Below are 21437 nucleotides of genomic sequence, written 5' to 3' on the forward strand. Positions count from 1 at the left end.
CTGCTCCCAGGCCATGGACCTTTCCCTCAGGGTAAGGATACATTGGACCATCACGGCCCGTTCACCAAGCAGATCACTCCACACCCCAGCCACACTGTCATTTAAAATTCTAAAATGTTTTCAGAAAGAAACAAAAAATTAAAGTTTAAGTGATTTCCATTTTAAAGTGATCTTTTCCTAACATTACGACTTTCAGTAAGAATTTTATAACTTTGTCGTCTAGACACAAACTGCTAATTAAAATCTTTTGCCAAGTATTCATTTTCGCAAACCTTGACAGGTAAACTATTCTGCAAAATCAAATGATTTCCACTTACCTAGCTCAGTGTAAACCGTGAGTGAATGATGGATGGTTTTTCCATCACTTTAAACATAATGCACCAGATCCGGCTCTTACTAACGCCTGTGTAAATCTGGAGTACCCCACTAAACATGTGAGCAGAATTGGGCCCTGATCTATTCACATATGAAATGATGACTCAAGAAGAAGCCAGGCTGTAGATCTGTTGACATTTATCATGACAGAAGGTCCAAGCTGCTCCCAGAGACACAGACTGCAGCAGATTTACACAGTATTTTATTTAACGTACGCTGCGTGAGAAGATCGATTTTCTTGTCGAAACTTATAGATATGTTCAGAGGAGCTGAACTCCTGAATGGCATTTGGGTAGTGGGTATTTAACTCCCTTATCCATGTTTTAAAAAAAAACCGTCAGACCAAGAGCAAGCTCTGATCGACTGCTGCATTACCAAAGGTTGGAAGCGCCGCAGAGATTAACACAGGCTGCTCTGTTCAAGATCACTGACTATTCTGAAACATTTACATAGTTATTCTTAAAATGCTGCTTTACAATTAACATACTTATTTATTGTACAGATTCTGACTGAGGGACTGATTCGCAGATCCCATGGGTTCAGGAGTCTTTCCAGTCATATCAAAGGATGGGGGATCAGCACTGAGTGAATTTTTTCCTAGCAGGAAGAATTACAGTTTTTCAACCAGGCATCATCGGTTGCAGAGGTTCAGAAACGCACAGTGTTCTGGCAGCCAGAGCTCACTTACCTGAGTTAGCCAGCAAAGCGCAGGGTGACCGTGGAAGACGACTGTTCAGCTTCTATGGTGAGATGGCTGTCTGTTCAGAGTCACGTCGGAAACATGGACGAACTTAATTCTCCTGTAGAGCGGCGTACGTGAACGCGCCTGTATATATCCTGGGGGACCTGCCTGTGCCTCCTCCCAGACTCCCTGTGGCAATTCCCTCTGACACGTTTGCACAACATATACAGGTAGGTTAAAATCAAATACCCCCCTTGTACTGCTTTGCACGGGATATGAAACCCTAATTAGTGATACCTGCAAGTTCTTTTCTAAACGGCTGGAACCGTGTTACAGGAAGATGTGATCTGGGGAGAAGAGCGTTATGCCTTTGGCTGTACACAAGTCGTCAGAAACATTTTCATTTAATGCAGTAGGGTTTCAGATTACGTTTGTGGCAAACAAAAACTCCTCTCTGCTGCCTCACAAATCTCCTTCACTTCCCTGGGGGGAACCAATAATACTTTGAAATCTAGATGTGTTATTAAAATGGAAAGAAAATGGACTTCCCGTGTCAGTCTTGTTCTTAATACTGCCAGGTACTCTGAGTGTGTCCTGTGCAGTTAGGAAGACGTACTGCATGAGAGCTCACTTTCTGCACACACTGGCATGTTACGTGCCTAGTGCTCTGCAGGGAACGAGTCACACAAACACACACACAGTGATGATATGGCTTTTAATAAGGTAAAGAAAACACACCGCAACGGGGACTCTGCACGTTGCTAACTCAAAGCGGGGAGCGAGTCCAAAGGCAGCAAAACAAATTCTAATAAATATAACCTTATGCTAATAGCATGTAAAAACAGCTCATACATAGGCATGTGGGAGCTTTCCACAACTGGGCTATCTCTTATGGCAAAGGGCCAGGCTTTTCCAAACCGCCGGGCTTCCCAGGCTTGAAGCGGTTCCAACCGCTACAAACAACATATGCTAGAACACATTAACCTTTAGTAACCTGTCCCTTGAGAAGACGACAGCCTTAGCTAAACCACCGTGACAAAATCTTCCGCAGTCCTCTTACAGCGCATGTTTGTCAAAAAGTTAGATCCGCATGTTGGTACTCAGAATTGCGTTTTTGGTGTCACAAATGGGCAAAATCTGCCATGCATCAAAATAGCTTGTTCAGTCCTGGTTGCTAAGAGGAAGGAATTCCTGAGGAGACCTGTTTGACAATTGAGCCTACAAATGCACCCAAATTGTGAGCCCCACTCGAAAATGTATGTAAAATACATAAGTGTTACAATAACCTATAATCACCAAAGCAGATGGGAAAAATGTACAAAAGGGAGACAGAATAAGGAATTTGTCGAAACAAATGGTCGAGTTGATAGATTCAAAGTCTGTGGTGAAATTATGCTTGTTTAATACAGAAGATATAGAGCCAGAAATTATGACCGTAATTGGTTAAGTTGGATTTTTAGTTTAATTTGCTCAACAAAGTAACAAGAGGATGAGCTATTTCACCCATCACTCTCTTTTGGGATCCTTTAAAAGATCTTTTGTGGGGAAAATAGGAAAGAACAAAAAAGACGAACAGATGGAAAGAACAGGCAGAGGCTACTGGAGTGAGCTTCGCTGTCATGGCTGCCACCCCTTACATTTCCTGGCACCCATGTCTTGCACACCTGATCCTGAGAGGTGCCTTGACCAGAATGGGCCAAAGAGAGGCGGACCCGATGATATTCACCACCCCTAGACTCCAGCTGAATCCCCAAAACCACCTGGGACAGGTATTGTCAGCTTTGATACCATGGAGAGTTGTTGAAGTTCAGTTGCTTAAAGCAGGACTTTTTGAAGCATCAAGTAATGCTCTGTTAATAAAATGCTGCCTTAATTCAGGGTTACTATTTGCATTGGCTGTGATTCAATTTCAAATCAACAACCAAGGGCTGTTGCAACACCAAGATCTTTATGATTCCAGGGATTTTGGTTGTTGTTCTGTGCCACATGAGCAGCATGAAACGCTAGTGTTGCAGGTTGGATTCCCATGATGCCTAAGTTACAACAATGGCATGATGTCCTCACAAATGTGCAGGTGAGCAAGGTCCGTTACAGACTAAAACTGCCTGCAAATTTTTCCCACCTTTGCTCTTGCAAATGGCTAATGAATGCAAAAAGTGGTCCCAAGAACATTATGTTGTTGCTTCTTTTCAAAAGAGGCAACACACCTGGGTAAGATCATCCACAGGCTCAGGCTACTCTCCAATACAAAACAAGCTTAATCACTTACGCATACAATGGTCATGGCTTGTGTAAATGTACAGCCAACTGCTTTCTGCTAAACATCTTGCATTTTGCTAGGGATGCTGCTGGGAGTTCCTTTCCCGGACCCACAGAAGAGCTCTGTGTGGCTCGAAAGCTTGTCTCTCTCACCAACAGAAATTGGTCCAATAAAAGATGTTACCTCACCCACCTTAATATCCTGGGATGGACACGGCTACAGCTGCACCGCCTACAGCCTTAACTGTGTACGCTTGGGAGAAGGAGGGGGGGGGAGATTTTTCCTTCTTTAACCATCCCGAGCACATCGCTAGACGTAGTAAGAGTTAGTTTGTTCCTAAACATCAGAACATATCACAGCAGCAGTAAGTTTTGGTTTAGCAACAAATAAAGTAAATGGTTCGTTCTTAAGCTGTGTTATCATCTAAAAGGTTTAACTATAATTCTTCTCATACTTAGTCAAGTCAGATTTGTAAATGCCAAGTTTGGCATAAAGAATTTGCAAACCTTAAAATATAACTAAGTACAATTGTGATTCTTGGGCCTATAAATTTACCCAGACTGTGGGCTCAATTATTAAAAGTAAAAGATCATAAGATGTTAAAATAATCTAAAATAACAAATGTTGATGGGAAAAGGTCCTAAAGGGAGACAGAAAAAGTGAATTAGTGAGAGCAAAAAGGCCAAGATGATATGATTCAAGGACTCTGTTGAAATTAAAAACAAGACATGCAGAGCCAAAATAAAATAACCCATAACTGGTATGTTGGATACTAGGCCTAAATGGTAAACAAAATAATGAGAGGATGGGCTGTTTCACCCCCCACTCCCTTTTGGGGTTCTTGAAAAGAGAAATTTTGTGAGGAAAGTACAAGGCCTTCATGATCCTGATCCTGAGCAGAGTCCTGTTCAGAACAGGCCAGAGAGCGAGGGGCGCAGATAGGGTGACCAGACAGCAAATATGAAAAATCGGGACAGGGACTGGGGGGGTAATAGGAGCCTATATAAGAAAAAGACCCAAAAATCAGGACTGTCCCTATAAAATCAGGACATCTGGTCACCCTAGACGCGGAGGACACGCCCCCACAGCAACTCCGGCTCCATCCCAACCACCACCTTAAATACTTTAACTGCTTTTCCTTTTTGGTATCTTTAATAAAAAGCTTAAAATATCTAGTAGTGTGTTTGCGATTGTGCTAACAAGCTGAATTGTCTGTAAACCAAGCCCCAGACCCTGCTTAACCCTATTTAATGTTAATGTGTAGACTATAGTAAGATGAGGCCCTGAAACATAGACCCTTTGTATCAGAAGCCTGGTATGAGGCCTGAGGCCTGAACTGAAGTTATGGTCAAGACTTGGCTAACGTAAAGCGAAGTGAAGCCGTGAGCCACAGGCAGGCCCTGCTCACAGGAGCTGGCAAGAAGAAGGCTGCTAATTGGATGTATACACATAGCTAAAGGATCTCAAGCACTAAAAGGATAAACACGGGCCCGGATGGCATCAGAACAGTCTGGTACGACACCTTCCACAGAGATAATGAGGAACAGGCCGAACTATCCTACAGACAGGGTCAAAAGGCTAATATGGTGGATAGACCTGTTTGTTAGAACCAGCCTGTACCAGGTGAGAGGCAGCACCCCAACACGCAGAGGGGTTGTACCTTGATACGTCAGGAGTGATGTGTAACTTGTTTGTACCTGTGTATGGGAATGCATCCTTGAGTGGATGTCTTTGTCTAGGGAGCAGTGGAGTCGCAGAATGTGCATAGTGAAGCCCTAACTGCCATGCTCTGCCTGGTTCCTGGTGCAAAGGGGAATCATCTTTCATGAGAGCCCCAGGCAGGGTCTGTGAGGGTCCCTCTTGGTGCTCGCTGCATTCAGGGTTTTGTTCCCCGGTGTTTCTCAGTGTTTGCTCCAGCCGGGTAGAGATTCCCTGAAGTTCCAGCAGGTGCAGCCAGAATCCCCCTTTCACTGTCTTTAGCACTTGGATGAGACGAGGAAACATCTTCCCTTCTCTGATCCGTCCCCTCTGGGGAATGGTGCCAGCTCCTATGATAAACTCCCACTCCAGCCACACGCCCTTTGTTCATTGTTTTGTGTTTTTGTCTTTAGAGTAAATGTGGTTGAGATAAAACAACTGAATCCAAAGCAGCTGATGGAGAAGGCTGGGGCCAAACACCTCTCATCTGCTGAGTACACGAAGAGCAGCAACGGCTGAAATTGAGCGCCAGCAATACAGCCTTTCCTATGGAATACGGATTTCCTATGGCATCTGCTGGTGGGACGACCCTATACAATGAATGCTCTGTGCTCTTACCTGGACAGGACTGCATGGGAGCAGAGACACCCACTTTTTACAGATGCCAGGCTAATATGGCAGTGAGCTACCCACATGCCAGACACTCTGCATGAAAAGCGACAGGCATCCGAATGCGAAGCAGTCAAATGACAGATTTCCCACGGACAGCAAAACAGAAAAGTCCTTTGGCCAGATCCTCAGCTGATGTCAATTGGCATAGCTCCACTGACATCAAAGGCATTGTGCCAATTTACACTAGCTTGGGATTTGGCCCAGAGATTTCAGTGATGCAGCTTGCAGAGGATAAGGGTGGCATAACTGGACCCGACTGAACATGGGTTAAATCGACTCCTGGGCATAGGCCAGCAGATGGCCTACGTGTCACCCACGCTAATGCAGTGTGATTCCTTGTCCCCTGCTAGAGGTTAGACAATGTCCAGAAGTTTGAGTCTGCTACTGGCTTTGAGCTAATAAGCCTGATAGCTTAGCTTACCCTTAACCCTGCAAACTAATGCTTCATCAGGACTTAAGTGGTGAATGGAGCTTGTGCAGGCTTTCTGCACAGGATGAATTTCACTCCCTGACTGTTATCATTCAAATTCCTTGTGGGGGGCATTTGGGCATAGAAGGAACTGGACAGGCATTTCTACCCAGCTGCATCAACATCATTCTTCATGCTCGCTAGCCAATGGAGTGTTTCAGCACCCAGCAGGCGGACACATGCTGTGGGATGAACACTTTCCTCCCCATTTTGCAAACTGGCCTGCCTCATGCAGCATAATTCCAGTTCCACGTGGCTTCCCAGGGACAGCCAGAAGCAGATTTCTTCTTCTTCATTTGGCCAGAGGTTTGTGGCCGTTCTTCTCTGATCTGGACCTTGCCACAGACCTCTGGGCCTTTGTGAGCCCCAGACTGGATTACTTCATGGAGCGCTATTTGAACCTACGCTTGAAGACCACTCAGACCCTTCCACAAGTGCACACTGCGGCTACCTGCTTAATGCACAGTGCTAGTCTGATGGAGCATGTTACCACTGCCTCTCAGAATGCTCAGAGTGACTATAACACCCTGGATACCTCAAGTCCCAAGCTTTCAAGCTGCTGAGCATCCTCGACTCCCACTGACATCAAAGGCATTCTCCTCTCCCTGTTTGCTTTCACAGCTAGGATGCTCTTGCTAGCCAGGCTAGGTAGGAACTCTGGGGGGCTGGAGAACAGAGAGTCCTCAGGGGCAGGTCCTTGCCCCAGCAGCTCACCACAGTCCATTACAGCGCAAGTCTGTTTGCCTACAGGGCCCCAGGCACCAGACGATGGAGGTGGTTGTGTGTAATGTGCTGAGCTGTGGCTTGGGACAGGGATTCTGACTAGGATCATACTTGTCGACACCCCAGGCTACGTATACTGAATGAAGTTCTCCGCCAGTGTCCATTGGTGTGGCTCCACTGAATTCAGTTCCATTTAATAGAGCTGCACCAGTTTACATCAGCAGAGAATTTGGCCGACTGCACTTCAAACCAGAGGCTTTTGCAATAACTGCCACTGTATCAATTACAACCATAAAATAAATGGACACTTGCAGCTCATATGTTCAGCGGGGGGGCTGGAACAATTTGTACAGTGGGGGTGCTGACAGCCATTGAACCAAACTGTAAACCCTGCATATAATGGGAACCACTTCAAGCCAGGGGGTGCGGGAGCCCCAGCACCGCTAGTTCCAGTTCAGTTTTTCGTATCAAAAACAAGGATCACTCATAATTCCCCTTCTAATTCAGGCCTAATTGTATTTGAAGTACCTGGCATCTCCAGAGACACTGCCTCAGAAATGAATCCTTGTTCATAGCCAATTAGTTTGCACTGACTGTAAATATCCGGGGTTTACATTGTTCTGTTGGAGTCTCATTTCATTTGCATGATAAACACTCTATGTTAATACTTAAATACTCATTACCTTAAAGAACTGTGTGTCCAAGGTTAAATTAACAATAGCGTTTGGAGTGGAATCTTCCTTTGAGAACAATATTGCTACAGTTGACTGTTTCTATTTTGGCTCAAGCTCCTGTAATATAAACACTTTCTCTAATTGATTTTGGCATCTGCTCTTCTCTAGTGATTTCTGGCTGAGATATCAAAGTGCTTCAGAAACATTAATTAACCCTTATAAAGCCCAGTGGGGCATATCTGCTCTCCATTGCAAAAGGGCCATAGAATCATAGAAATGTAGGGCTGGAAGAGCCCTCAAGAGGTGATCAGGTCCAGCCCCCTGCGCTGAGGCAGGACCAGGTCAGCCTAGATCATCCCTGACAGGTATTTGCAAAGCCTGTACTTAAAAACCTCCTATGACAAGGAGCCCACAAACTCCCTTGGAAGCCTCTTCCAGAACTTAACTCCCCTTCGAGTTAGAAAGTTTTTCCAACTATCTAACCTCAATCTCCCTTGCCTCACATTAAGCCCATTGCTTCTTGTTCTGCCTTCAGTGACTTGGAGAACATTGATCACTGAGCTCTTTAGAACAGCCCTAAACAAATTTGAAGACTGTTCCTGGGTCTCTTCACTTCAGTCTTCTTTACTCAAGATTAATCATACCTCTTTTTTTAACCTTTTGAACCTTTCCTCATAGATCAGGTTTTCTAAACCTTTTATCATTTTTGTTGCTGTCCTCCAATTTGTCCATATCTTTCCTAAAGCTGGGTGCCTACAGCTGGACACAGGACTCCAGCTCAGGCCTCACCAGTGCTGAGTAGAGCGGGACAGTTACCTACCCTGTCTTACATACCACATTCCTGTTAATACACCCTGGAATGATATTAGCCTTTTTCACAACTGCATCACACTGATGACTCACGTTCACTATGTGTTCTGCTATAACCCCCAGATCCTTTCTAGCAGTACTGGCACCTAGCCAGTTATTCTCCATTTTCTAGTTGTGTGTTTGATTTTTCCTTCCTACTTGAAATACTTTGCACTTGTCTTGATTGAATTTCATCTTATTATTTCAGACCATATCTCCAATTTGCAAAGGGCATTTTGAATTCTACTCCTGTCCTCCAAAGTGCTTGCAACCCCTCCCAGCTTGGTGTCATCTGCAAATGTCATAGGCATCCTCTTCACTCCACTATCCAAGTCATTAATGAAAATGGTGCATAGTACTGTACCCAGGACAGCCCCCTGCATGACCCCACTAGCTACACCCATCCAGTTGGACAGCAAACTCCTCTTTAGTTCGGTCTTTCAACCAGTTGTGCACCCACACTATAGCACATCTCCCCAGTTTGCTGATGAGCATGTGTCACTGGCTGGCTGGCTGGCCCTCTGAGGGCCTCTGGCTTACCGGCTATCCCTCATCCTCACTGATGAGCTGGCAACACTAATGGGGTTTAGTTAGAAAGACTGGTCCCAGCTGTGGTGGGAAGCAGGGTGAGCAGGACTTCAACAGAGTCAGGAGCCCAGGGGAGCAAGGGGAGCCCCCCGCTGGGAAGAGACTGACAGCATCTGGCCGAGGCACCCCCAGGGAGCAGATTAGGCTCCTATCAGGGACAGGCCTGAGTTAGAACCAGCAACAGGAGAAACAGACCCCCAGGGAGCAGAATATGCTCCTGCGGGGGAGCCCTGAGCCAGCGCCTACAAGGAGAAGGGAATAGAAGAGAAGCCGAGGAGGGGCAGAAGACCAGGGGATGTGGTATTTGGACCCCCCACGGGAAAAGCCTGGAGCATCAGAGCTCTGACAAGAGCAAAGAGAAGTGCCGCAGGAGGGGGAAGGACCTTTCATGCACCTCGGCTGGGACTCTGAGTGCCCTGGAAGGGGAGTGAACTGTTACATGACCTGGCAGGGGGGCCTGCCGCAGAAGACACCAGCTGAGACTGGCCATTGTGGCCAAGAAAGCGGTGAAGTCCCTTGCAATCCTGCGTCCAGGCTCAAAGGGACACTTCACAGGCCAGGATACGGCATGTCATGTGGACTGACTAAAATCAAGATACATCATGCTGACAGCATCCCCCGCCCACTAGGCCAGCAGCCCTGTCAAAGGAGGGAATGAGGTTGGTTTGTCGTGACTTGTTCCTGACAAATCTGCGCTGGCTGTTCCTCATTGCTCTGCTATCCTCCTGGTGCTTGCAAACCGATGGTTTAATTTGTTCCGGTATCTTTCCAGGTATCGGTTAGGCTGACTGGGCTATAGTTCCCCAGGTTCCCTTTGTTCCTTTTTTTAAAGGAGGTATCACATTTTCTCCTCCCCAGTCCTCTGGTACCTCAGCCAGCCTCCGGGAGCTCTCAGCGATAAATCACTAACAGCCAAGATTACTTCAGCCACTTCCTGGAGGACCCTAAGGTGAATTTCATCAGGCCCTGAGGACTTGAATACATCTAGCCTGGCTCAATATTCTTTAACTTGATCTTTCCCTAAGCTGATTTGTGCTCTTTCCCCGTTGCTGTTAATAGCAATTGTGATAATTATCTGGTCACCCTTAACCTTTTTAGTGAAGATTGAAACAAAGGAAACAAACAAAACAAACCCCTCAGCCTTCTCGACGTCATCAATTTGACGTAAATCCAGTAACTTCCTATGATGGAGTCTCCAGATTGAGACTGGTGATTTGACCCAATGTGTTTTTGTTGCTTGCCTGGAATAACAGAAATGTGTTGTGGTGGCCAAAATAAGAAATGTCCACAGAGGTCAGTTAAATGCTTATTGGCTGGCTTGTATTGTCGTTAGGTACATGAATACACAGTGTAACTATTACTGCCGTGGTTACATGTACGTGTAGCCAGTGCAATAGGTTTGTGTAGGACTATCCAGAGAGCTGTGAAGCCACGCTCCCTTCCTAGGAAACTTACTTCCTCTGTGGCCCCCATCCAACAGCGAGCACCATGCAGATGTCCACACGAAGCCCTTGTGTTGAGGATGATGGAGGCTGGAGGCTGGAGATGGCGGGTGCATAGAATAAGGCTGATGACTGCTATGGCCACTCATAACCTCAGCTCCGGTTTAGTTTCTGATTCATGCATTTCTGGAATTGTAACATTCGGATATTCCGGGCGGCTCTTGGAGGCGCTGTGAAAAAGGCTGTAAGGAGGGAAGAGGAGGAGCGGGAGGCAACCTAGTGCCCTGCACACCGGGGCTGCTCCAGACGACAGCAGCAACGGACTTGCTCCATATGGAATTCTCTCCATGGAGCTTGTCAGCTCCAGGGGGATTCGTTTGTGTTTACAACGAGAGGAAAATTGCTCTTTAACTGCTCAGTGTTTTTTCCCAGGCTGGATACAGATCTGTCTGTCTGCCTGTCCCAGGTATAAAAACTAAAAATCCAGACAAGGGGCATCACCAGACCATTCTGAACGTGAAGAACTTATCACTCAGTTAGGCCAACTATGGAATGTTTTTACAAGACCTCCTCTAGTTCGAAGGGAATAACACTGGGGCCATTCTCTGGCCTGGGTTACACAGGGGGCCAGATGAGACGATCCCAGTGGTTCCTTCAGGCCTTGGAATCTGTGAATCTATGAATAATTGTAAAAAAATATGATTCACTCAATGTGATTGTATAGTGCCCCCTTGTGCAAAGAGGCAGAAATGCAGCCACTGTTAACATGAAATGTTGCCCTATGACCAGAACTGGGCAAATATCACAGCAAATCTTCCACAAATACTATTTGAATTTTCAAATAGCTGATTTCAATGTGCTCGTGCCTCTTTGTGTGTTTCCTTTCTGCTAACAGTATCAGAAGTGAGGCTCCTGGCAGGAATCTTCCTGCAACCAGCTGACACTAGGGCATTATAAAATGTACGCCAGTTCATAAACATGAAATATTCACGTAATTCACATCCAGCTCCTCCCAATCGCATTCATCCACAGAAGCTCACTATATCTCAGCAAGCTGCAGAGGTCTTTTCAATATCCCTGCATCTATTGCAAAAGTCTCTTCATTTGTTTAAGAAATCTGAGGTTGCCGCTGAACTTGGGTGCGCCTGAGAAGTAGAGGGGCGTGTTGCTGAGGATGGTTGCAGGTGGGCAGTCTGAGGCAGAGGGCTATGGAGGGGCGGTGTCGGGGAGTGTGTTTGGGAAATGGTGCCTTAGCTGGGGAGATCCTTGATTTCCAGTGATTCCATTCATGGAAGATGCCTAACTGCAGGGACTGAAAGCAGAATTTGACCTTCTGTTCCAAACCAGACAGGGCCTAGTTAAGCTCCTACGTGAAACCGCCCTGAGCAGATGGGATCCCTGGGCGAGGTGTTGATAAAAGGGGAGGAGACATTCTTGTTAACTTCCTAAGCAAATCGCACTTTGCATATTTATTGCCCTGCCCTCATCCCCAAGCCACTTTTGCTGACTCTGGGCACTGTACAGGTGTGCAGTGAGCGAGAGGGGGAGGCTTTCCAGGAATTTCCCTTATCAGTCAAACCATTGTTTGTGCAGAGTCTTCGTGTAGCAGATAAACCCAAGGGGCCAGCCCCGGTCCTCATATGACTCCACCAACGCTGTGGGTTTACACCTGGATTGGATTTGGCCCATCTTGTGCCTGGAATTTACCGGCCTCGTTTTCATTACTTCCTTACCAGTAATCAGGTGACACATACATAGTTATTGCTCAGATAGGGAACTGCTTTGGGGGCTCATCACAAATGTTCAGGTTTTGTTCTTAATTGGCTGTAGCAGCAAATATCAAGTCCCCAGGAAGGGAAAAGATAGAGGGTGTCTGGGTACAGAAACAATGTACTTAGTGAGCTGTAGCGAGCTATTTCCGGGCTCCTGGCTGGGGTCTGTCCTGCCTATCAGCCTCTATTGTAATATCTGTGAGGGCATTAAAAACCCCTCCTCTTCCAGCCTCTCCAAGAGCACACAATGTAGTCCCTTCAATTCCTTCTCCTACAATGCAGTTATCAAGGTTGGGCATCACCTCTTCTCAGAGGATGGGACAGAGAACTGACATCCGGGACCAGAGCAATGGTCCATCGAAGGGTCTTTAAATCCGCTACAAGAGTTAGTTGGGCCTGGATCCTCCAAACTCTTAGACAAGCATGTCGCTTTACACATGTGATTAGCGCAGCTGGGGCCATTGGGATGAGGCATTGCAGGAGCAGCTCCTTGGTTTGAAACCCCAAAGGTGATCTCCAGGTCTGACTTTGATAGGAAGCTGTTTGGGGCAGGGACCGTTTTTTTGTTCTGTGTCTGTACTGCGCCCAGTGCAGTGGGATCCTGATCTGCGGCTTGGACTTCTCAGTGCTACTTCAGTACAAATTATTAATAACAATATAGAAATGGTTTTGTTGGCTCCGGCATCTCTCAGTAAAATCAAGATCCTATAGTATAGATGGTTAATGCAGTGGAGTTCTTAGCGCATCCTTTCATTCACAGCTTACGACCCGACACTAGACTCAGTACTGTGGTTCCAGCTCTGCTGGATATTGGGATAATACTGGGTTTGGGTTGCATTCTGATGCAGTTTTTAATGCATAAGGGCTGAGCTATTCCCTTTTCTTCCCATGTTTATATGCAAGATGCGGTGGTGATGAATGGGTGATGAGGCCTAGTTGTTGGAGCAGGAGTCGGGCTCCAGGAACCGGTGTCAAGGGTCAGAGCTAGAGTCAGGAGTGAGCAGGACAAGAACAGGCTTGGGAGGACAAGGCAGGCCCAGGGGTGATTGTAGCTGTGGGCAGCCAGTGACCTGCTGCCGAGCTTACCTGCAGGCCTGCTGGCTCCCTTCAGTCAGTCAGGTGACCCTCCCACAGCTTGGCAGCACCCATCAATCTGCCTGGAGGTCGGGCTGGCTAGTCCCCAGGCTCTGCTGATGGAGCTCACCCCTGGCAGGCAAGTGCATCCATAAGCCAATTGCAAGCCCCAGCTCAGCTGCTGCCCCAAGAAGGTGCAGTCAGGCTCCAGGCTGGGCCAGGGGGCAGGAATCCACCTGCCCCACCCCTGCGAGTTAGTTTCTTGCACAAAACCCCTTTGCTCTGGCTTTGCACGGGGGACCAGGATCCCCCTTCCTGCAAGAAGATGTGGCTGTCCCGCACCTGTGCCCACCGCCTGTGAGCTGAGATGTATCCACATTAACTTTGGACGTCTCTTTGCCCTGACTCACCAGACTGCTCCAGCCGTGACTCAGGGTCCTCCTAGCAGTTTGAATGTTGTGGCCACACCTTGGGCTGGTACCAAGTCCCGTAGTGGCCTGGGCGGGGACAACACAAAGTGGGCAGAGCCTGGAGAGCTGTAAAGTGGGTAGATATAAAGCTCCCTGTGTGGGCTTCTTGAGAGAGGGTCTCCTGGAGACAGGCAGATTCTGACTCTGTCCACAATAAACAGCCATGAAGGCAACTGGCCTGTTCCTGCTCCTCGGTGTGGGGCTTTGCTGCTGCTCAGGTGAGTGTGAAGGGTCATTTTCCGGCTCCCACTAAACTGTCCGACAAGCAGACTGCCAAGGCCAGGCAAGCAGGCACCAGGTGGTGGGGACCCAGCCAGAAATCCGGGGACCTGTTCAGTGCTCAGCATGGAAAAGCAGAGAGCCCTGACCCCTGCTCGGAGATGGCAGCAGACAGCTGGAGGGTCAGGCTCTGTGTCCAGTGCTAAAGCGAGAAGCCTGCAGCCAGCGAGCATGTGAGCCAGTCTATGCCTGGGACACGGGGATGCCTGAAAGTGAAGCTGGGCAATGCTGCGTTGAATTGCAATCCCTGAGCTGTGGTAGGCAGATAGCCACAGGGGTGAAAGTCCAGCCCTGCCTATCAAACTGCCATTTCCCAGCCTCTAGCCGACTCAGTGCTCCGTCCAGCACAGCGTGCAGAGCAGTTCAACTCCCCGAGCTCGCTGGGCTCTCTGCGGGGCCTGCTCACTGGAACCCCTGCATGGGTCCCTGAGGGGCCCTCCGCTCTACTCGATTTCAGAATACTCCAGCTCTGCCCCAGCCCAGCTGGGAACTCAGCGCCGGTGTAAATCGATGTGGCTTCGACAAAGCCAATGTGGATTTACACCAGCAGAGAATCTGGCACTAGGGTGACCAGACAGCAAATGTGAAAAATCGGGATGGGGCTTGGGGGTAGTAGAAGCCTATATGAGAAAAAGACCCCAAAAATCAGGACTGTCCCTACAAAATCGAGACATCTGGTCACCCTATCTGGCACCCAGTGCTGCGCAGTGTCTCTTTACAGCAGCAAGGAGGGAACTCCCTCCTTGCCTGCTTCCGAGGCCACTAGCCATTCGTCATCACGGGGCCTGATTCTGCTCTCACTGAGCCTCCTGAGATCAGCAGCGACAGCTGCGCAGGCGAGAGCACAGTCAGGCTCATAAACTGTACTTTACAGCTGTGGCTAATAACCGATTCTGGGCAATCAAAGCTCCTTTTGTTCCCTGGCAGCACCAGGTGGAGCTGGAGCGAACTGCCAGGAAGGTCAGGGTCACGGGGCTAGTCGCTGTCAGGAGCCTGCTGCGAAAGCGGTGGATTTTCGGTCAGGGGACAAAGGGGGAGCAGAGTGGAGGTGGCTCTGCTGGCTGGCAAAGGGCCGGTGAGCGGAGCAGGGACAGGAATGAGATCAAGAAGGAAGGAAGCCGAGGGGGGAAGAGGCTGGCCCAGAACAGTAGCATGGAAGGGGAGCAGAGAGGAAAGCTGAATGAGGTCCTCCTCACAGGAGTGGGTCGGGGTGGCTGGAAGCAGCAGGAGAGCTTCTGTTGGACCTGTGCAAAGAACAGGCTGGGAGAAGCCAGCAGCCTATTTGATCTAAGGAGTTTCCCTTTTTCCCCCATGTGTTTTAGGCAATGCCGAACCGGATGGTGCTTCTGACAACGGGAAAGAGGTAAAGACCCCTTCTGCGCAAAGTAACTGCATACCCTTCTTTGGTGAGACCGTTCTGTCCCAATGTTGTGGGAAGCCAATCCTGCTAAAAGCAATGAGGCAGCATTGCCCAGTGGCTAATGCACTGGAGTGGCAGTCAGAAGACCTGGGGTCTAGCCGCAGCTCTGTTACTGACCTGCTGGATGACCTTGGGCAAGTCACTTGCCCCCCTCCCTGTTTCAGTTTCCCTACCTGTCAAATAAGAATAGTGATGCTGACCTCACGTTGCAAAGTGCGGTGAGATCTCTGATGAAAAGTGGTATAGAAGAGTTGATTAATCATCTGAAATGCCAAGCTAAGATCCCAATTGTCAGAGTGAAAGTTAGAATGAACCTGCACAGTGGCAGCTACCCACGTTGCTTCTGAACTCTCCAGGTGGAGCTCTTAGAAAGCCAGGACTGCTAACAAAGGGATAAGTGCAGAAAAAATTGAGGGTATGATACAGCTTCCATCCGTCCTCCTGCAGGACCATTAGATTTTCAGTTCTGTGGTTCCTCACCAGCGTAAAGCATCACCTTCAACAAGAAGCTCTTTTCAGCAATGTCTTATGTAAGGTACATTAATACTCCCCTTTACTCACCCAGCCTGATTGTGGCAGCTATATACATCCAGGCTGCCCAAAAATCTTGGATCCTGTATGTGGCACCGACAATGAGACGTATCCCAATGAGTGTGAGTTGTGTGCTCAGAACCTGTGAGTATCTGGACTCTTTTGAGTGCAAATATTTCCAAGATTGCTGTTTTCACATGGGCCTTCTACAGCGGAGCTCTGCTTTAAGTCCCCTGTTTATGCCGAAAGCCGTGACTTTCGGCTTGGTGCAATTTGGGGGATAAATGTTTGCCATTCCCCTCTTCCCTGCTGATGCTGTCTTCCACTAGGCTAGAGTAAACTAGAACAGTCCTCACCAGCTCGTCCCAAGCTTACTGTTAGCTGTAGTATTGTCATAGCACCTGGGAGTCCTGGGACCACATCGTGCTAGGCAGCAAGACAGTCGCTGCCCCAAAGAGACTAGAGACAGACAGACTGAGGAGGGAATACAATAGACATTGCACCAGTGAAAGCGTATTAGGACCTGATCCGAAGCCCGCCCAAGTCAATAGCAAACCTTCTGTTGGTTTGAGTGGGCTTTGGGGCTGGCCCTTAATGGATCTGTGCATTGTGGGTATCCCATTTCAGATCAGAACATGTAGGTCAGTGTGTGAAGGGAGTGAAGCCAAGATGTTCCAACACATCGGCTGCAAAGAAAATAAGACTTAGCTGACTCCAGCTGCCTGCAGCCCTCGTGGCCTGCTGTGGTATGTGCCAGTGCCACTGCAGATAAAGATGGAGACAGTTCTTGTGATGTGCATCCCATCGATGGATTGGAAACTGAACCCAGCCATTAGCCCACCAGACATGTGAGAACCCGCACTGCATTGGCGGGGGTAGCAAGCGTCTCTAACTAGAGCGCCAATACTAACTTCTGTGATTCAACAAGAAGAGACTCCTAGGCCCATCTTCTGTTTCCAGCAGAGATCCTCCTGATTGCCACTGGTGGAACTGGTGGCAGAATTTGTCCCATAGGAAGGTGAGATGGAAAAGACTTGGGTGGCCTTGACCATCCCCAGTAGTCCGCTCTACAGGGACTTCCTCATATCTGAAGGCCAAAGAGGGGGGTTTCTAAGGAGACGGGAGTACAAAATAGGTTCAAGAATGCACCAGTGGATGAGGCCTTAGTTAGGGAACCAGGATCAGTGACCCAGCTGTCCTGGGGCCCCCACCACATCCCTCTGAGATTCAGTGAGCAGCTACTCTGACCATGCTGTCCTAGATCGCGGTGTCCAGCTGTCACAGGGTTTGCTATAGCACAGATTTGTCTAAAGACAACACCCATCTCCACTTCTGTAGGTCTCAGGTGACTGCTAGATGATATGATACATGTCAGGGAAAGGATTGTGTAGTATCCTGAATCCGCAGCATCACTAAGGGCTGGGCCAAGAGCCGGTTCCAGAGTGAAGAGAGGAGGAGGGTTTTCAAGTGAGATTCAAAGAGGGTCAAGTGAGGCGGAGGGGTCAGGAGCAAAGGAAGGAGGAGATATGGGAAGGGGTGGGCTGCCGGAAAAGGGGAGGCGATGGTCCGAGGAACAGAGAGCCTGGTCCCAAGGAGATAAATGAGTCTGTTCACTGACTTCAGGGGGCTTGGGGTGAGGCTCAAAGGGGAGCAGGGGCACCTGGGGCTGGAAAGGAAAGATGGGGAGAATCCCTGGTGGAAGGAACTGGATTCAGGGAAGCTGGAGCAGTTGATGGGAACCAGAATGACACTGGCCTGTGTTTTGCAGCGACAGGGTGCTGGACCTGCAGCATTTTTCTCAGAGGCCCATTAACTTGTGCGCCCAGCAGGGACCCCTAAAGATGGGCTGGGTGTGTCTTTACAAAAGGGAAATAAATGACGTTACCAGTCCTGTTAGTGAGGGAGCCACGGGAGCACAAGTTCAAACAAAACCCCGTGTGGTTTCACTCTCACGGTGTGTCAGGGTTGTTGATCTAGACCTCAAAGCCCAAGCAAAATGCCTCCGTATCAGCATTACGGGTGAGATAAGAACCCTGTCCTTGGTTTCTGTAACGTCTCAAGGTTTGCAGGAATAGGGAGCTGAGAGTCAGGACTGAGGGGCATTGGCAGAGCTCTGTGAGTCGGGGAGGAGGGGAGCCCAGGGCGAGAATAGCAAGTGGGCTGCAAGGTAAGATTGTGGGGCACTGGCAGAGCTGTATGTGAGACAGGGGTCCAGCAGCCGCATAGCAGGAGTGCTGAAGGCCAGAACTGAGGTGTGGGTGAGGAATAGCTGGGGGTGCGGAACTGGTTAGTGGAATAGTCACTGGTAAAGGGCCCAGTTCTCATCTCACTTGTACTGGTGTCTCACTGGTGTCATTTCATTATTTTGCTGTTATTGGGGTGCAAAATAGTCATAAAAACCCACACTTGCTTGAGACTGTTTGTCGTTGTTCTTTGGTATTTCTATGCATCCCTGGCTTCCCAAGGTGATGAGCACGAGTCTTTCAAGAGAAAATGGACCCAATTTGGAGTCAGGTGGGCCCACAGCTGAGCAAAGCTGTTATTTTTTCACATGTGCATATTTACATTTTCCCTGCTTGTGGCATTAAAATAGCCATGAAGAGTCACGTGGGGCAGGTGCAAATGGGAATGAGATGAAGTGGGGCGTGTTTGCATGTGAAACCCCTGTCCAGAGCATCGCAGCGCCAGCTCAGCTTTAGCTAGGCAGGAGCTGCAGGTCCTTGATTACCAGCAGGTGTCTGATGTCTGCTTTGCAACAATGAAGTCATTTATTCTGACAAGAGATGTCAGAAAGTATCAGCTCTGAGGTTTACAGGAATTAATTAACTCATGTCCCTAGTAACCCCCTCCCCACCCAGAACTGCCTGCCGAGAAGACATGCGATCAGCCTATGACTGTGTGTAATTTTAAAATTACATTTTAATTATTATGTTCAACCTAAAGTTTCTCCCTGGAGTCCGAGAGTCTTCCCTGCCAGGGCCTTTCGAGCTGCCCTGAGATGTTTAACCTGTCTTTTCAGGAAAAGGCAAACTAATATTCGCATAAAGAGGAGAGGAATGTGCTGAGTGCCTCGTGCACTTTCGGCCTCTGCTCAAATCCAGGCAGAGAAGAGCAGAAGTGGGTGTGTGACAATTCCTGATGAAGACGCACACAGCTGCCACTCCACCGTCCTGCTTCCCCGTTCAATAAACCTGACCGCATCGCAGCCACTTGTACGGCTCCTTTTTTCCAGGTGCAAGGCATGAGTGTGACCTTTGGTTTGGGATACGGGGAAATCTAACAAGGAGTCAGCAAAATTATTAGAGAATCTCCCCCCACTCACTGGGGAAGAAATAACCGGCCTAGCATTCAAAAGAGCCGATTCTGATCTCACTAACCGCAGTAAAAGTGTAGAATATCCCCCCTGATTTTGAGTTGGTGTGTCAAAGGTTGGGATCAGGCCCATGCATTTTAACCTGGGCGCTCTACTAGGAAGAGGCAAGACTGGCCTCCTCAGTAATGAATCAGCTTCTACACTGTGCCTGCCTGAGCCAAGAGCTAATAGCCTGATTGTTCACCTGCAGCTCCTGCAAACTTCAGTGAGTGGTTGGTTCTTCTGCAGCCCTCAGCTTAACTCAGCAGAAACAAATTGCCTCCTTTGTCCTGCCTCGTAACCCCTACTGGCCACCTCGGCACTGGGACACTGCTGAGCCCAGACACTGAACTGGGTGACTTCGGCTGGTCCCTGCCCACGGATGAATTTCACCCCCCTGATCAGCATTTCAATCCAGACCTCCGCTTTGACCCTCTAGTGCGTGGCGGGGCATTGAAAGCTCTGACAGAGGGGCTGGGTTGTGGGCAGCCGCTAGGGGCCGCTGTTGGACCACAGCATTTTGGGGGCCAGAGTTAGAAGTTGCGTTTAAAAACTGCCTGTTTTCTGTGGGGCTGGAAACATTCCAGGATCTGCAGCTGGAGACTTTAGCGCTTAAAGGGGGGTGCAATCGAGGATTTGCACTGCAGTGATTTAAATAGAAATTTGGGGGAAATCAACACGAGGTGTCTTGCAATTGCCTTGGTACAATCGAAATAGGGTGCCTCCACTTTCAGCCCCACTCATTTCCGTTTCTCAGGTGAGCCAGGCGTCATCCTCCTGACTGTGCACTGATGCTGGTTGCTTCCTTCTGTGCTGCACCCTGCTTAAAAAATGTCATTAGCCACAACCCTTAATTACATTCCTAGCTTCCCCTCTCCAAGCCTGCGGTGCTGGCAAACACAGGCAGGCCCCATGCCACAGCTGGGGCCATCTGGGCAGGCCCTTGTGCCACATGGACAGACTGGTGCACACGCACGGACGTCAGGCACAGGGATCCGACCGCAGGCTTGGAGCCTAACACAGAAAGTGGAGCTGCCAGGGCCTAGCACAGAGGCAAGGTTCTGCCCTATTGGCAGCAGGATCAGTGGGCTTAGGAGGGCTGCACTTGTATAGGGAGAGCCCAGAGAGGTCTGACATGCAGGGGGAAACGGAGCTGCCAGACCCCAACCATTATTTACCCAGCATTCTCCAAGCCTGTGACATGAAGAGGCAGGATGCCATGTGGTTAGAGCACTGGCCCAGAACTCGCAAGATCAGAATTCAATTCCCTGCCATACAGCCCCTGTCGTTGTGTGACCTTGGGCAAAGTCACTTAGTCTCTCTGTGCCATTAACATAGCACGTCCCTGTATCACAGAGGCATTAGGAGGAAAAATGCACTGAAGACTGTAAGGTGGTCAGAGCTTGTGGTAACAGAGGCCATATAAGTACCACAGTTTGCCCTGTGGTCAGAGAGAAACTGCACTCTGATGTGACTGGCAAGAGGAAAAAGGATTATGATTTTTCGTTACTATTAAGAGGTGCTAGCGTCCAAGCTGCACTGACGCCTTGAAAACTAGCTGACTGAGGCACCTGGTAGAATTGACACTTCTGTCTTTAATTCGGACTAGTCCAATGTCCTGGGCTCGCAAAGGCTTTGAAGCTGCTGGGCTCACTTTTGCTCATCCAGTTAGGGGAGCTGGTGGAGCAGTTTAGATTTTACCAGCTAATTAGTCCTGGCAATTTTAGAACCAGGCAAAACCCAGGTGCAACTTTAGAACAAGCTTTGCTACCTCTGGGGCTTGAACTGCGCTAGTAGCTGGCGAAAGCCGAGTTCTGAGCTGCTCCTGCCCTGACTAGCTTTTCATTTGTATGCTGGGCAGGAGTTAGCTGCAAAACAAACCTTCTGTTCCTTGAGTAACCCATGTGTGCTTCAGTGCTGCCAGCACTCATTTCATTCTGTCCTTAACTACATTTCCCTTGGAAAATGCTAGTTCCAGAGAATGGTTTTGAAACCCCAACAAAAGCTCTGAAGACAATGAAACTCAAAACATGTCCAGATGGCACAGAGGGGGTGGGGTGGGGTGACAACTCCTGGGTTCTTCTCCCAGATCTGCCACAGAGTCATT

The 21437-nt window shown here is 48.6% G+C and overlaps 1 protein-coding gene across 1 annotated transcript; it reads left to right on the forward strand.

Annotated features, from left to right (window-relative positions):
* The first annotated feature begins 13911 nt into the window (after window positions 1-13911).
* On the forward strand, window positions 13912-19043 carry SPINK1 (serine peptidase inhibitor Kazal type 1). Its single transcript, XM_075068302.1, has 4 exons — window positions 13912-13966; window positions 15350-15390; window positions 16013-16122; window positions 18998-19043. The coding sequence occupies exons 1-4, from the start codon at window positions 13912-13914 to the stop codon at window positions 19041-19043; spliced, it is 252 nt and encodes an 83-aa protein (XP_074924403.1).
* Window positions 19044-21437: the final 2394 nt, after the last annotated feature.

This window comes from Chelonoidis abingdonii, chromosome 7, assembly GCF_003597395.2.
Source record: "Chelonoidis abingdonii isolate Lonesome George chromosome 7, CheloAbing_2.0, whole genome shotgun sequence".
In the NCBI taxonomy this organism is placed as follows: Eukaryota; Metazoa; Chordata; order Testudines; family Testudinidae; genus Chelonoidis; species Chelonoidis abingdonii.